The sequence below is a fragment of the Mangifera indica genome, unplaced genomic scaffold (genome assembly GCF_011075055.1).
Source record: "Mangifera indica cultivar Alphonso unplaced genomic scaffold, CATAS_Mindica_2.1 Un_0022, whole genome shotgun sequence".
Lineage (NCBI taxonomy): Eukaryota > Viridiplantae > Streptophyta > Magnoliopsida > Sapindales > Anacardiaceae > Mangifera > Mangifera indica.
The window spans coordinates 163,141-180,380 of NW_025401114.1; the positions used below are offsets into that span (position 1 = coordinate 163,141).

The window sequence follows — 17,240 nt, forward strand, 5'->3', positions numbered from 1 at the left end:
ATGATGGAAATAGAGATCAAGATGGAGATGAAAATTTGCCCTGCAGAGACAGAAAAGGAAAGGGAAGAAACATTTTTCACATGGAAGGAAACAAAAATTCTTTGTTATCTAAATATCAAAGATAAAAAATTATTTTACTTGAAGGAATAGGGGAAATTAATTAAAATAGGCAGCCTGTTTACCGCGTAAACTTTTTTCTGCAGCAACCCTTATTTTTTACCTTTTTAAGCAAATTATACTTTTCATTCCAAAAATACCCCTCATTTAATTTCTCAGCGTTTACTATAGCTTTTCATCGATTAATTGCTTACATTTCAGACGATATGTATTAAGATTAAGTTTTCTGTAATGAATAAAATCTACATATGAAAAACAGATTAATTTTTTATAAAATAATTGATTATTATATACTTTTATAAGAAAATACAAACGGGTATGGGTAGGGGTGAATGAAAATACAAGCGAGTGCGTAAAAATACAAATAGGTGAGTAAAAATATAAACGGGTGCGTGAAAATACAAACGAGCGCGTAAAATATAAAAAGGGTGTTGGAATTATAAAAGGGGTGTGTGAAAATAATGAACATAAAATGGGTGCGTAAAAATGTGAAGGGGTGCATGAAAATACAAATGAGTGCATGAAAAAGCGAAGGGGTGCGTGAAAAACAAATGGATACGTAAAAATACAAACGGATGTATAAAATATAAAAAGGGTGTGGGAATTACAAAAGGGGTGTGAGAATTATAAAAGGGGTACGTTAAAATAACGATCACAAAACGGGTGCGTAAAAATATAAACGGGTGCATAAAAATGTGAAAATGTGCGTGAAAATATAAACGAATACATGAAAATATGAAGAGGTACGTGAAAATACAAACAAGTACGTAAAATATAAAAAATGTGCGGGATAAACAAAAAGGGTGTGGGGGGGGGGGGGGGGGGGGGGGGGGGGGGGGGATCTCCTGCACGCCTTTATAACGGGAGAGGCCCTTTATAATTATAAAAGGGGTGCGGGAGATATGTTTCTCCCGCACCCTTTTATAATATATATTATAAAGGGATCTCCCGCACCCCTTTTATATTTTATGCACCCGTTTGTATTTTCACGCACTCCTTCACATTTTTATGCACTCGTTTGTATTTTTATGCACTCATTTTGTGTTCATTATTTTGACGCAGCCCTTTTATAATTCCCGCAACCCTTTTATAATTCCCGCACCCCTTTTATAATTCCTACACCCTTTTATATTTTCACGCGTCCCTTTACATTTTCACGCACCCCTTTCCAAATTCCTGCACCCATTCCTTTCCCACACCCCTTTCTAGATTCTCGCACCCACACCCCTTCACGCAACCTGTTTGAGAAGAAAACACACCGTTTTGAGAAGAAAACACACCGTTTTGAGAAAAACGTATCATTTTCGATATATCTATTATTTTCGATATATAACGATCAACTATTTTATGAAAAATCAATCTAGTTTTCAATCTGTAGATTTTATTCATTACAAATAACTTAATATTAATGCGTATAGTGAAATGTAAGCAATTAATCGGTAAAATGCTATGGTAAACGTTGAGAAATTAAATGAGGGGTATTTTTAGAATGAAAAATATTATTTGCTTAAAAAAGTAAAAAGTAAGAATTGCTGTTGAAAAACGTTTACGCAGAAAAGCGGCTACCTGTTTTAATTAAAATCCTAGGGAACAGAGATGGGGATTAGGGTATTGGCCTTTTGCTTTATCTATTGTCATCTCTAGCTTGGAAAGAGATTGGCCCAAAGCCCAAATTTCATAAGGCCTTAATCGAAACGCTCACACCATTCTCTCCGTATACCGAACTACACACAAACAGAAACTAATTTCACCGGATAACGTATTTAAATGAGAGGCCCAAAAAACATCAACGAGATTAACTTCCGATATTTTCACCGTGACGATGGTTGTGACATCCTTTACCTTAACGTGTCTATCTTCCTGCAATCAAATTTCATCTTCTCTTCATGTTTTCCGCCCCATTCATTCTAATCCCAAGTCGAATAAAGTTGCGAATTTCTATTCCTCTTCTGGTGTGTTCTCTGTAAAAGCCTACTACGAGAACCAGAATTCCATTTCTGGTTTTGCAAACAAAGTCATTGGTTCACTGCCGGTTATTGGCCTTTTAGCTAGAATTCTCAGCGATGAAGGCGGCGTTGGTAGTGATACTGTTGATTTTGCTGAGTTTCGAAGAAGGGTTGGGAATAACTGTGGCATCAATGATTCTAAAGCTTTCTATGACTTCCAAGAACGGCGTGGACGGGTAACTGTGCTCTAAGTTTCTTTTCACTTTTTTTTATTAGTTTTTGATATTTTGATTTATGGGTAATTGGTTATAAATTGAGGAAATGGAATAACGGATTATGAAATGAAGTTATTGAGTTGGGTGTTGGTTTGGGGTAGGCAGGAGATCCTTTGTATGTTTTAATGTGCTGTTGGGTAGCTGCTGTTGGTGCTGGTCTACTAAAATCTGAGGAAATTTTGGAGGGGGCGACTAGGCTTCGTATTTCAAATGATCTTGAATTTGAAGAGCAGAACTTCATTGCCTTGATGAATGAGGCTAAAGAGGTTAGTCAACAACTCCAGTATCCTATGTAATATCCCTTGTTTGTCCAGCATTTTTAATAACGGTGTTTAAAGAGTTTAGGCTTAATGAATTGAGTTTAGGCTTGAATGAGTCTAAAGAGGTTAGTTAACAGCTCTTGTATCCTATTTAGTAACCATTCTTTGTCCAAAATTTTTAATTTCAGTGTTCAAGGAGTTTAGGCTTGAATTGGGTTTATTTGAGTGAAATTTGATGGATGAGACATCTGGTTTTGATCTTCTTTAGATTATGAATATTGAGCACCAGTATTAGTTCAAAAGCCACTTGCTGGCACCCCATTAATGCTGGTTACTTGGTTTGTTGAAAAATTCATTTACATATCATTATTGTTTAACATAACTACTTTTTACCCTGCTCATGTCTGGTGGGAGAGATTTAAAGAGATAGGCTTTGTCTGGAGTTAATTGGATTAACATAGTTGTGTCCCAAAACTCTAATTTTTGTCAAGACTTTTTACTGCTACCCAAATCAAGCAAATGGTTATTTTTCCTATTTGGTTGGCTGCACTTTTGTTGATAGCATGGGATAGATGTCCGACATAAAGTAAGAACATAACAATGAATCATGGAAAAAAGACATCTGAGATGGGGACTGGTACCTAGCCATAGTTATATCCACTAGGCATATTATTAGGAATGTATTAAGATGGAACGATGATTGTCCAAAAGAATAATTTGAATGACAAAGGAAAAAAATGTCAAGTATAAGAGTTTGTATGTAAAGAAAAAGATGAAACAATGATTACCAACAATCAAAGGAAATTGATCAAGTAACGAAGTTTTATTTTGAAATAACCAAAAAGAAAAAGAAGAAAAAAGTCCTTTCATTTCTTAGCATTTTCCAGAGAATTTTTCAACTAATATAAGATGTCCACGGCAGAGGACAGTTGGATAGTAATAGCTTGTTCTGTCTGCATATTTTGCTTGGAAAAAAAATTCCTTGTTAGAGAATAAACACCCTTTCTTTATCTTATGTTCTACTGATGTTAAAAGAGGTAACAGTAGTAGTACTTCTATATAATTAACATTTGGTACTGCAGCTTTATCTAGTAAGATATCTCCTAGTTGTATAGCAAGTCTTGTAACCAAATCTTTCTCACACTTTGGTCAGGATACTTATCCATTCGATCTCTTCTATTTTCTTTCTCATTCTCACCGGCTACTTAAGTGAAAGATGATTACTTTTTGAAAGCCAAGTATGGAGATTATTCAGTTTCACTGATGTAGCTGCTTCAGATTGAAAAGTTAGTGGCCCTGCTGGATAGCCTATCGGTTGGAGAGAATCTTAAGGCTAAGTATGGAGATTTTTGGTTGTAGTATGTCTTCATATTTTTTCTAAAAGCCTAGATGTGAAATGAAGACTTGTAGAAATGCTTCTCAAAAGGCTATCATTAGAAAAACTGTATGATGAAGCTACTGTTTGACTTTCTAGAATTAAACAATATGTTTAAGGCTTCAGCATTAACTATCAATGTTTTAGTAGTTAGAAGTATGATGATGTCTATGCATAATGATCTAAATTATGAATTCAATGCTTTACAGAGACGATCTAAATTCAATGTGGCTATCCCAAGTATCGCAATGGAGGTTCGAGCTGAGAAGGCTCTTGAAGCAGTTTATGTTTGTTGCTTCAGGAGGGAAGCTATAGAAGAGGAGGACAAGAGACTTCTAATTACCATGCTTAGTGCTGTTTTCCCATCGGTTAAGCCGGCAGAGATAGAGAGAATTGTGAAAGACAGGGCAAGGAAAGTAGCCGAAGGCAGCGATGAGAACGGTTTTCCAGAGCCAAAACCTCTACCAGAAGAAGCTGTAAAGCTTCAAATGAAAGACCTTCAATTTCTTCAACAAAATAGGGACACTTGAATAGTTTTTGGTGTTAGTGAAAAGAAAGAACGAAGCATTGCCAACTGAAAGAGGTTTCCCTAAATTCTACTTCTAAGAAATTAATAAGCAGACTGAAAATTAAATTGATGAGTTATTATAGTATTGCTAAATTCGGTTGTGATTTTATTCATACATCATAAAGCACAAGTTCAACAAGCATCACAAAGTTCAGATTACAAAGGATTATTACTTTAGAACGAAACAAAAGACAAATGCACAGGCACATTATTTCAGGGGGAGCCTGCTGATAGACAACACTGCCAATGTTAAACCTTCAGATACTGCATGTACAAGAAGCCTGGACTTAACGATACTGGGGTGCCAATTCACCTGCCTTGACTATGTAATTTTGTTCAGGAAATTCTTGTCCCTTGAAGTACCTCTCAAGCATATCCTTAGTTCCAGCAGCGTATCGCAGCTGTAAAATTTCAATTCATGATTTGACTTGTGAGCCGGAAATGAAACAGAGAAGCAAGAACTTAGTAACAACACAAGAAGTGAGAAACATATACTTCACCTCTGGACATTGACACTGTATAAATGAGTTACAACGAGAAATATCAACAGATTAAATACTTACAAGAAGTAAAACTTGTCACTTGAGGAGTTTTAACTTTGAATGTAAAAATTGCCATATCAGAATGTGAGATTTATTAAGTATTTTAAGTCTGCTTAATATACATCAATATACCTGTAAAAATAAAGAGACTTTGATAACTAATATACCTGTGCATCAATAGTTGTACCCGAAATATGTGGTGTCATAGCATGATTTGGCATGTAACGCCATGGGTGGTCCTTTGGAGCTGGTTGTGGATTCCAGACATCACCACTATATCCTGAGAATTTGGTTGAAAAGAAAACCAGAAAATGAAGAGTGCATTGACTTAGTCGATGCAATATTCAAGATGTCCAGGCATCCCTATCTGGGAGTATGGATGAATGCCTCGTAATTAAAGAAGTAAATAAAAGATAAAAGAACATAAATAGGATGCAATATCTTATATGTACCACACCAGCTTCACAATTGACATAAACTGACTTCTAAATTAAGTTACCCCCAATATGTCCACTTGAGCAGGCATCAACAACTGCTTGAGTATCCATGATTGCTCCTCGAGCATTGTTAACAATCACGACTCCCTTCTTCAACTTCGCAATCCTATTTTTGTCAAACATTCCTCTGCAAAAAAAAAAAAAAAAAAAAAAAATTTAGACTTAGTATTAATCCAATTTACCAAATGAATATATATATATTATATTTCCCTAGAAAATAAAGTTTGACATTGTATATCATACAACCAAGCTCTTTAACCAAAATATATATTCTTAAAAAAAACAAAAAAAAGGAAGAGAGTGAGTAAACAATAAACATTTGAAAATGTTTAGTTTAAAAAAATCAGATATGAAATATCAATAATACCTCGTTTTCTCTGTAAGAGGCACATTGATGACAATTACATCACATTTGGGAAGCATTTTGTCAACATCCTCCTCAAATGTTGCCCCTATCTGTTTCTCCAATTCTGGATCCATTTTCAGCCGGTCATGATAGAGGAGATTACAATTAAAAGGTTTCAACCGTTGGAGTAAAAGCCTGCCAATTCGTCCACAACCGACAGTTCCAACTGTCTTCCCTTCAAGATCGTAAGCTCTATAGGAAACACCGGCGACATTCCATTCCCCATTGACAATTTGGTGGTATCCAGGTACGAAATTACGGAGAAGAATAAGGATTCTCATGAGCTCATCTTCTGCAACTGAGACTACATTGCTTCCGGTGACCTCTGCAACAGTTAAACCAGCAGTGGCAGCAGCATTCAGATCAATATGGTCAGAACCAATTCCAGCAGTGAGAAGAAGTTGCAGATTTTTGGCTTTCTTGATCCTTTCTGCTGTAACATAAGCAGGGTGGAAGGGGGTTGTTATGAGAACATGCAAATCAGGAAGATGCTTCTCAAGTTCTGCAACAACCACAGATATGAATATCAGTAAATTATGCAGGGAAACATCCAAATATCAACTTCTTGACTACACAAGGATATCATCAATCAGTGCGCATCATGTTAACCAAGGAAATATAGTTCTGATATAAACCATCAAGCAGGGGTATTCATTTTTTAATGATATACTTCAGAGATTGAATTCAAATATTAGGCCGTCAGGTCAGCCAATCTATCTCAGTGAGTACCAGTTGCCCAAAAACACTGAATGATAGAGAGCCTTATGAATGCATAGCATGGTGGCATTTGTATACAAGCTTATTCACATTTTTTACATAATGATGTTTCCTTTCATATTGCTTAAAGGTACTAAAGTCTGAATACTAACCACAGTGTGGCCCTTCTTTGTCATCAGTAACAATATACTGATGACCTTGTGATTCCAGCCAGTTACGAATGCCCAAAGCATTCTCCACACAACCTAAAAAGTTAGGATTCTTTGAAGCATATTCGTTGGCCTTGTAAAACACCCCAACAATCTTTTTGCCTCCAGAAGAAGCCTGTTTGCAATCAAATAGAAGAAACTTGATTCAACAACCAGGATAAAAGCAATGTAAGGACAAACCATTTAAGCACTCAAATGTAATAAGAGACCAGCTCCAACGTATATCAAAATCTCATATTAACAATTTCTTCCACTTCTAATTAAAATCATGCTAGTTATGCAACTAATCTGCCATTTTCATATGAGCAGAATACAGCAAGACACATCAAATAGATGATAACCATACACTTTTCAACAATCAACCAATTCTAGAAGTAATAAAACAGTCGAATCAACAGATTCTGAAATTTAATAATGAAGGCTTGTAAGAACATACAACTTCACATCAATTACTTGATCTAGTAAACATGATCATTAATTCATCAATTCTAGTGGTTAACAACTTAGCAAACGGTGCCATAGATGTCATCTAAAAGCTTAAATTACCATGCAACACAACACCGGACATGAAAATTGTAGCATTAGTTTAAATTTCAGCATCTTAACGACTCAAATTAACTAAAAATCTTTTCAGAAAATAATCCTTCTGTGAAAACATAGATCAATAGTAAGTAGCAGACAAAAACTTTCATGAAATTCAGGAAAATTTTCATTAAATTTCAATCAATATCGGTTAGAATACAGAGAGATCCAGTTAGTTTCAAAATTCTTCATAATCCTCCCCCTATGAGTAAAATGCATTCGATTTATCAGAAGATTCCAGACTCAACTGGTCTTTGAACCCCTGAAATTTCACAAAACCTCAGGGAGATAAACAAAATTTACCGGGCTCAACTGATTTACTGTAATCAGCCATCTGAGATCGACAAGTACAGTGTCACTCAAGTGAAATTCACACTTCCCACATGAAATTCTGCCAAAGCTGCACACACGTAGGGCCCTGGCTTAACAGATCATCATCATCAAACGCTTTGATGCATGCAGATTTTTTTTCTCTTTTTCCCTCGAAACGACTCACAATCCGATCACCGACAATTAAAGGAAAAAGAAAGAAATCAAGCAGACAAGACCGATTTCAATACGAAATAAAATGAATTGCTTACATGCGCTTGTCTGGTGAATACCGTCGACGAAGAAGCTAAAGCCCTAATTACAGAAGTAGGTAGCCGCTTCATGGCCATATCTGATTTCTCTGAAGGTTTGCAACAATTTATCTCATGTCTACTTTGCCACTCTTATGCTTTATACACTACCGAGATTAGAGATTAGAGATTTGACTTGCCGTCAATAATGGAGAGGTAAAAGTATTTTCTTTCTCTCTCTGGTTGAAAAAAAAAAAGAAGATTGTTTGTCGTCATTTGCTTTTTGGATTAAAAAAGATGTATTACGCCATTAATGTAACCATCATGCATGAACCTCTCCAAAATAATGCAGGGAGGGATGGCCCACGCACCCGCTTCCACTCATTAGTGGGACCAGATGGTTTACGTGGCGAATTTCAATTTGTTCTTCACCGCTCTTAAGTATCACTTTAATTAATTTAGGTGGGTTTCAATAATTACGTTTTATTGTGTTTTGGCCAAAAGACTTATTTCCATCATGATATAGTGGAAATCTAAAGTTTTATTCTTTAATTTTTTGAATTTTAAGTATCTATTTATTAATAAAAATTTATTAAAATTTTTAACCAGATTTAAATATAAAATTATTATTTAATAATAATATTTAAAAAATAAAAATTTATATTATTTTATTTTTTTAATTTAAAAAATTAATAATTTTGTTCTAAAATTAAATTTTAAAAAGTGATATTTTTTCCTTATTTAGGGTTTTAAATTTTGTCCATGAATGACGATTGATCTCTCTCCCTCCTAATGACTTCTCTCCTTCCAATGTTTTTCCTCTGACCAACGAAATTTAGATTCGATAAAATTCAGATAAAGAGTTGAAACTCTTCATCTGAATCATCATCGTCATTCAAACAAAGTTGACTTCTTTTGGATGATGAAAATATAAATGAAGAGTTTTCACTTTTTATTTAGATTTTATATGAATTCTGTCGAATCCAGATATTGTTAGTCAGAGAGAGATTGACAGTCATTCACCAGAAATTTGCTAACAAAATTTGAAACCTTAGGTAAGAGGAAAATATCATTTTTCAAAATTAATTTTGAAGAAAAATTATTAGTTTTCTAAATTAAGGGGGACAAATGATATAAATTTTTATTTTTTTAAATATTATTATTAAATAATGATTTTATCCTTAATCCTAACAAAAAATTTTAATAAATTTTAGCTTATAAATAGATATTTAGGTTTTTAAAAATTGAAAGATAAAACTTTAAGATTTTACTATACCTTAAGTAGGAACAAGTATTTTAGCCTTATGTTTTTATTGGTTTTATTTAATAATTTTTTTTCTTTTTAATTTAAGAAAAATCAATTTCTTATTCTTTTTCTCAAATTTGTTAACAAAAATTGTTAATTTTTTAATAAAAACAAAAAAGCCATCAAATAGATTACACTTTGTTTTTAAATTTTTTTAATGACAATTAATATATCTTATTTTATATTAATTTTAATTAAAAATAATAAAAGAATTATAATATGGATATAGATAAAGGTGATAATAGATCAAGTCAGGTCAGGCTGATCTTGACATGATCCACCAAGCCCACGTGTCGAATCATGCTGAGGCCTACCATTTGGGGAGCTTTCATGTTAGGTCAACTTGGAAAAATCTCAAGATGACCCTTCAAATCACGCTCTCATAGGCCCTTAACAGGCAAACTCATGAGCCTTGTGTGTGTCAACCTAGAAAATAACTTTTTTATTTTTTTAATTATGTAAAATATTTTTTATTATTATTTTTATCCGATACAGTAATGAATTGTACCAAATAGGTCGCCTCATCCAAAAAGTTCAATTTAAAAAATAGGCCAAACGACTATTTCCCACCCAAGGTTTGATGTTTTCTCAAAAGTTTCTCCTTTAACTATAGAAACATCAAACACCCACCCATGACCGGTTAGATTTAACTAAACCCTAACAGTGGTAGGGGTAAAATCGTCATTTTTACTATAATATTAAAAATAAACTTAAATAGAATCTATTTTGCCCCCTTAAACTTTAAAAACTAAAACTTTCCCCCAGCCTAAGTTTTAAAAATCGCAGTTTCACCCTAGGGTTTCTTTTTGAAATCTCCGACGATATTTCCGACTCCATTACCGACGGTCTCTCTCTCCCGAAGCATCCTCTCCTTCCGGCGATCTCTTTCCTCCCATTTGGACCCCCCATCGGAGTCGGAGAAGCCGTGGAAGACGAAGTTCTTCGTCTTCCCAGTCGTCGTCGTCGTCTTCATCTTCCAACTGCGATCGGGCTTAATCTTCGTCTTCATCTTCCAACTGCGATCGTCGTCGTCAGATAAGTCGTCTAGGAAGACGATTTCTCTTCCCAGACGACTTATCTCGGCGTCGGATGAGTAGTGCAAGAGTTTAGGGAGGCCGTCGGTGGAAGAGAAACCGTTAGGAGGGGAAGACAGCCGGTGATGGCACCGGAGAGTAAACCTTAGGGGGGAAATGTGATATTTTCAAACCCTAGGGGGGGAAACGAGATATTTTCAAATTTAGCTTAGGGAAAAAATGTTAGTTTTTAAACTTTTAGGGGAGAAAATAAGATTAAATTTACCACCGTTAGGGTTTGGTTAAATCTAACCGGTCATGGGTGGGTGTTTGGTGTTTCCATAATTAAAGGGGGGACTTTTGAGAAATCATCAAACCTTGGGTGGGAAATAGTCGTTTGGCCTAAAAAGTAATCCAACAATACTGAACTACCTAAAAGATTTTCCATGTTAGACCTAAGCAAGTTGGACCAAAAAAACCATGCATGTGCCCAGTTGTGGGTTGAACTGCCCCATTTGCCATCTCTAGATATAGATATAGGTGTGTCAATTATGTATAATTGTATATTATGGACAAATTGTAATTTTTAAAATTTTCATAGATGATAATGAAATTTTTAAGAGCAACTATCAATTCAAAAAAGTTAGAGGTGTTTTTTTTTTAATTTTAATATATCTCTCTATAGTTTTAAAAATAACAATTACACCATCAAAAGACACTGAATTAGGAGTGTAAATATTATATTACAAATTATTAAGGCTATAGCTATATTGTCAAGATATATATTTTAATTTGATAATTTTTGAAACAAAATAAGAGCAATATTTATTTGTCTTATGGCATTGCTAAAGATATTATTATAATATTTTAAACCTTCTAGACAAAATAATAATTAATTATATTTTTGTTATAATATATAAACAAAATGACATAAAGATGATTTAATTATTAAAACTATTTGTTAACTTTGATATATAAGTGAAAAAATTATTTTCTCAAACTTAAAATATAAAAATATGTTATTTCATCAAACGTTAAGTGTAAAATAGTTATTTAATCATTTAAAATTATTTAATTATATAATAACAATAATATACTTATTTTTAGTGTACATAATTTTATTTTTAATTTTAAATAATTTTTCTTATTACTTTCATGATAATATATTAATAAAAAAATTATACCAACTAACTCTTTCTGATTCCATTAAACAACAAATTCTTATCATTTATTTATTAATATAATGGCAAAAATGTTTTCATCATTTAAAACAATTTTTTAATTACTAATTTGTCTTTAAATTTAGTAAAATTACAAAATTACCTCTATAAAAATAAAAAATTAAATGATTAATTTATCCTTTAATAATATTTAATTTATTAATATATCTTTTAATAATTATAATTTATTATATTTCTTTAAAAAGTTTTAGTTTTTATTTCTTGGTGACCAACTGGGAATGGCAATGGGGAGAGGCGGGGAGGGGATATCAATCCCCGTCCCCGTCCTCGTCCCCTCCCTGTCCCCGCGGAAAAAAATCTTCTTCCCATCCCCGCCTTGTCCCCGTGAGAAAAAATCTCCTCCCCATCCCCGCCTTGTCCCCGTGGGGAAAAATCTCCTCCCTATCCCCGCCCCGTCCCCACAGGAAAAAATCCCCTCCCCATATCCATAAATATAAATTTTAATTCCTTTATGTATTTTAATAAATAAAATAAATCATATTCTCCTAAAATATCACTTGCTACAAGAGCTACAAAATATTCATTATTATTTTAGTTCAAATACAAAGTTTTCATAAAATCTAACAATATGTAATAATCAATCTCTTCATTAGTAGTTCTTCATGTATGTAATTTAGGGTAATTTTATAATAACATTAAATTTAACATTTTTCGTTCACTTCAATTGATTTTATCAAGTTTATAATTTGTTTTTTTGTGTAAAACCTAGTGGATTGACTGACTAAGTTTTGAAGTTGAAATAGAATTAATTTGATGCATTTGCATTTTATGATAATAAGATTCTGGGGTTTTTTTAATATATTAGATTAATAGTTCAGAAATTAGTAAAAACTGATAATTGATAATTCAAAAATTAGTAAAATTAAAGTTATAGTTTTAATAAATCATAATGTAAAATTTTCTAGAATTTAATAGTTTAGAAATTATTATATTAATCTATTAGATTTAGGGAGTGGGTGGGGAGGGGTGGGGCGGGGACATATGTATTCCCGTCCCCGATTACGGGATTTTTTTGTCCCCATCCCCACCTCTTTTCCCATTTTTATCGAGGAATCCCCTCCCCTTCAGGGTTGGAGAGAGTTGAGACCTCTAAAATTGGATCCAAATTACCATCCCTATGACCAACCAATTGTCTCTCATTTTTCTTCTCGAACTCATCAACCATAATTCTCTTTTAACTTTTACCACAAATATTATTGGTTATCATTCTCTTCAAATCATCTTTACTACAACGTTTATATTTTTTAATTTTTTATAAAATCTCTTAATAACCTCACATTTATATTTAATTGAATTGAAAATAAATAAGTAAGAGAAAGAAGAGAATAAAATAATTTGACAATTATTAAAAAATGAGTAGAAAAAAAAAAAAGAAGAGCTATATTAGTATATTATTGAAAATAAAAAAGTACAAGAAAGAGGAGTCGAAAAGACGTTAACATTTATTTTTAAAAATGTGAAAATAAAAAAAATGGAAAAGAATACATGTGTAAATATTATGGATAAAAAAATTATACATGTTAAATATTTTTTGAATTTGTGTTTTTTTATCTTATATTTGTAACGTTTCATGTAATAAAATTTATTAATAAAATTAGATGATAAATAAAGTTTTAAAATTTTAAATCAAAAGGATATAAATTTATCTTTTCCTCAAAATATTGTTTGAGAAATAGTCATCAATAAATTTGGAAGATAACTAAGAATTGAACTTAATTACTCTGAATTTTATTACATATACTGTCATTTAAATTTTTATTCAATTTGTGATTTAATGTTGGGGGATATAAAATCAATTTATATTTAATTGGATGGATTTAATATTTTAAATTTTTATTAAAGAAATATACAAATTTAAACTTTTTTATAAGAACAATGAAACTTTTAAAATCTATTATTAAAAAGTTTAGATAAATATAATATAATATTTTAAATAAAAATAATATTATGTATATTTTTTATACATAATTTAAATATATAAATAATATATTATTATATAGTTAGATATTATTTTATTTTTAATTTAAAATTATAAAATTATATATATAATTTTATTATAATAAAAAATATGATAATTATATAAGTTATTTATTAAAAAATTTAAAATTTAATTTTTTAATAAAAATTTATATTTGGACAATCCAATCAAAGATATCTTCAAACGTCCTTATCCTTTAATAAAATATTTTAATATTAATATCATATTCAAATGAATTTTCTTTTTTCAGGTAATGATTATATTCGTCTTTGTCAGAATTGTCTGAAACATTATTTACTTAGTATTTAAAGCATGTCTGCCGACAGCACACAAAACACGTGTTATAAACGACACACACCGGAAATGGTGATCACAGGGAATCTCGAGCCCTCAAATTCCACACAAACAGCAATAAAGCGTAGGAACTATGATGATGCCGTGGTCACGGGCCTCACGCCCTTCCAATATTGCCTCCATAATTTAGTCAGGAAATACTTCCAACAAATACTTTCCGGCAGAGATATTTATGAAAAAAAACAAAAGATTTATTTTGAGTCAAGATATAATAAAATCTTATTTTTTAATTTTTTAAAATTTAAACACTTATTTATAATAAAATTTTTATTAAAAATTTTAGTTAAAGTTAAAGATAAAACTATTATTCACTAAAAATTTAAAAAAATTAAAATTTTATTACATTTTTTTCTTTATATTTAAAAATTTAATTTCTCCATTTTAAAGTTTGAAAAGTGACAACACCTTATAAGGTTTGTTTCTCTTTCTCTGACATTGATTTCTTTTTCTTTAGTAGTTAATCATTCACTCTCTCCCCTTATCTTTCCCTCCAATCTCTCTCTCTTGTCTCTCTGGTTACCTTCGATCAGAGATGAAGACAAATACGAAGACCGTTCATCTTTGTCTTTGATTGAAGACGGCCAGAGAGACAAAAGAGAGAGACTAGAGGGAGAGATAAAAGGGGAGGGAGGATGATCGATGGTCAAAAAAGAGAAATCAGTGTTGAAGGAAGAAGAATAAACCCTAGAGAGTTTTTGTTACTTTTCAAACTTTAAATTTGAGGAAAATATAAGATTTTTAAATATAGTAAAAAAATATAATAAAACTTTAATTTTTTTAATAAATGATAGTTTTATCTCTAATTTTAACTGAAATTTTTAATAAAAATTTAATTATAAATAAGTGTTTGAGTTTTTTAAAGTTAGAGGAAGACAGTTCGATATTTTACCTTACCTTAAATGGGAATAAGCCTTTTGTCCATTAAAAAAAAAATATTGTACTATCATATTTATAAATCTTAAATTTTATATTTTTCATCAAGTCTTAAAAAATATTTAAGTAAATTTAAAAAAACCAAATTAAAAAAATTAATTTATTTCCTTAATATTGTTTACAAAACGACAAACAATAGTTTGGGTCCGGATAAGATTGAGGAATTTGTGGGACACAGTTGTTCAGTTGGGACGGGTAAAATGTTATTTTAAAGTTAATGTAAAGGTGGGTAAGTAATCTAATTTGTTATATAATATTAAAAACCCCAAAGTCAATTTTTTACTAATTCATCTTGTTTTTAAAATAAATTGATGCAACAAAACTATAAACATTTTTTTTTATATATATAATATAGGCCAAAGACTTATTCCCTTATTGGATATTAAAATTATCATTTATCATTTATCAGATATTAAAATTAATCCTTTTTATTAGTTTATAGTTTAAATAATTATTTTACCTTTTATTTATTAAAATGACCATAATCTCTTCCACTTATAATGATTATTTTACTTTATCAACTAAAAGACCAAAATACCCTTAAATTTTGTGTTATTAGAGCGGATTAGAGAAAGAAATGTAAAGTGAGTATAATCAATTTAAATTACAGAAAAGTTAAAATTTAATTTCGAGTTTAAAATATGGCCACAGAGCGAATGAATCACATTAAAAAGTTCTTTTACGTAGTCTAAGATGTTATTGTCATTATTATTGTTGTTATTATTGTAGTGCTATTGTTATTTAGATTTTTTTCTTTTTTTATAAAGATTTATCGTTTCTGATTATTTTTAATTTTAATTTAATAAATTTAAATCAAACTCAAATTAAATTATTTTTTATTTAAGTGAAATTTAAATAATTGATGCTAGGGATCGGTTTGATTTGTATTTAACCATGATACAATTGGAGGAAATAATAGAGAAAGTGGGAGGAAAAAGGAAAAATCTGAAAATGGAAGTGAAGCCGAGCTGGATTTCTGGAGCCGAAGAAGAAAAACGGCGCCGGACAGAGAGTGGCAGTAAAACATTTAAAAAAGAGAAAGAATCTTGTAGGTTGAAGATAAGAAAGAGAGCGGCCCGCAGGAAGCATCACGCTCCTCACAGTGACTGTGTTGTCTGGGTGTGGGTCCGGGGCTCCGGATTCGGGGCGCGGCGTACATTTGGATAGTGCTAAGTCAGTGAGGTCAAAATAGGAATAACGGTAGTTTTGGTCAAACCTGTCGGCACAAAATTCATGGTGTTTATTTTTGTTAGAGAGGTGTGCCATTAACACATTCTTGTGTAATTCTTAACCTATTCACAATTCGATTGTATCCACCTGTCATTAAATTAAAATTAAGGGGAAAAGGATTATTTTTCGTCCAAATTTTAGTCTATTTTCAAACTCACACTTATAAAAGATAAAAAGTTTCAACTTTCATCTATAGTCAAACTTCTGTTAATTTTTTCTATTAAAAGAAGAAATAAAATAGTCATTTTACTATTTATATTAAAAAATTATAAAATTTATTATTCCCTACCCCCAAGTTTTAGAAACTAACATTTTGTCTTTACTTAAAGTTTTTAAACTTTGAAAAGTAATATTTTCACCCATAAACCTAGGGTTTCTATATTTTTTAAAACTCAGTAGTCCCCCATAACTTTCAAAATAAGCAATTTTATTCCCACTCTTTAACTTCATTTTCCGACGTGGTCTTTGACATCGTCTCCGACCTCCTCCTTCTCCTGGTGTGATGATGGTGGTGCGATAAGGAGATCTTCATCTCCTCGTCACACAGTGCGATGAAGAGACGAAAATCTCTTCGTCGCATGACACAACGAAGAGATCTCTCTTCATTGCACCACCCAGATGACAAAAGACAACGCTTTTTCGTCTTTTGTCACTCGTTATGTCGTCTAGACGATGAAGTGTCATCCTTCATCTATTTTTCCAGATCTGGACGACGTTTCATCATCCAGATTTGAGCGATGAAGGGCATCTTTAGACATGTCAATTGGGTCGGGTTGAATGGAGGCCCGACACGAAGCACGAAAAAAATCTCGACACGAGAAAGCCCGGCCTGGTACTGTAGCGTGCCGGGTTAGGCCTATGTGCCTATTGGGTCGGGCATCGGACTTTAATATTAAGCCCATGGGCTGGCCCGATACTATCTAGATATTTTTTTAAAAAAAATTTTTACTGGCAAAAGGTAGAAGCCTTGTTAGACAGAGGGAAACAAGGTTTCTACCTTGTAGCAGAAGCCTTGACCTTTATTTTTTTTACAATTTTTTAATTAATTTATTTTTTTTATATAAACCTATTTAATTTTTCTTCATTTTCACTTTCATTTACAAATCTCTAATCTCAATTATTTTATTATAT

The 17,240-nt window shown here is 31.8% G+C and overlaps 2 protein-coding genes across 2 annotated transcripts; one reads left to right on the forward strand and one right to left on the reverse strand.

Moving 5' to 3' along the window:
* Nucleotides 1–1,892: 1,892 nt before the first annotated feature.
* LOC123206045 (photosystem I assembly factor PSA3, chloroplastic-like) lies at nucleotides 1,893–4,634 on the forward strand. Its single transcript, XM_044623141.1, has 3 exons — nucleotides 1,893–2,299; nucleotides 2,440–2,604; nucleotides 4,183–4,634. The coding sequence occupies exons 1-3, from the start codon at nucleotides 1,940–1,942 to the stop codon at nucleotides 4,501–4,503; spliced, it is 846 nt and encodes a 281-aa protein (XP_044479076.1). The 5' UTR covers nucleotides 1,893–1,939; the 3' UTR covers nucleotides 4,504–4,634.
* On the reverse strand, nucleotides 4,625–8,241 carry LOC123206044 (formate dehydrogenase, mitochondrial-like). The gene is made up of 6 exons (XM_044623140.1): nucleotides 8,076–8,241; nucleotides 6,856–7,027; nucleotides 5,948–6,488; nucleotides 5,583–5,707; nucleotides 5,251–5,363; nucleotides 4,625–4,942 (listed from the first exon to the last, which is right to left on the reverse strand). The coding sequence occupies exons 1-6, from the start codon at nucleotides 8,151–8,153 to the stop codon at nucleotides 4,829–4,831; spliced, it is 1,143 nt and encodes a 380-aa protein (XP_044479075.1). The 5' UTR covers nucleotides 8,154–8,241; the 3' UTR covers nucleotides 4,625–4,828.
* Between the last annotated feature and the right edge of the window lie 8,999 nt (nucleotides 8,242–17,240).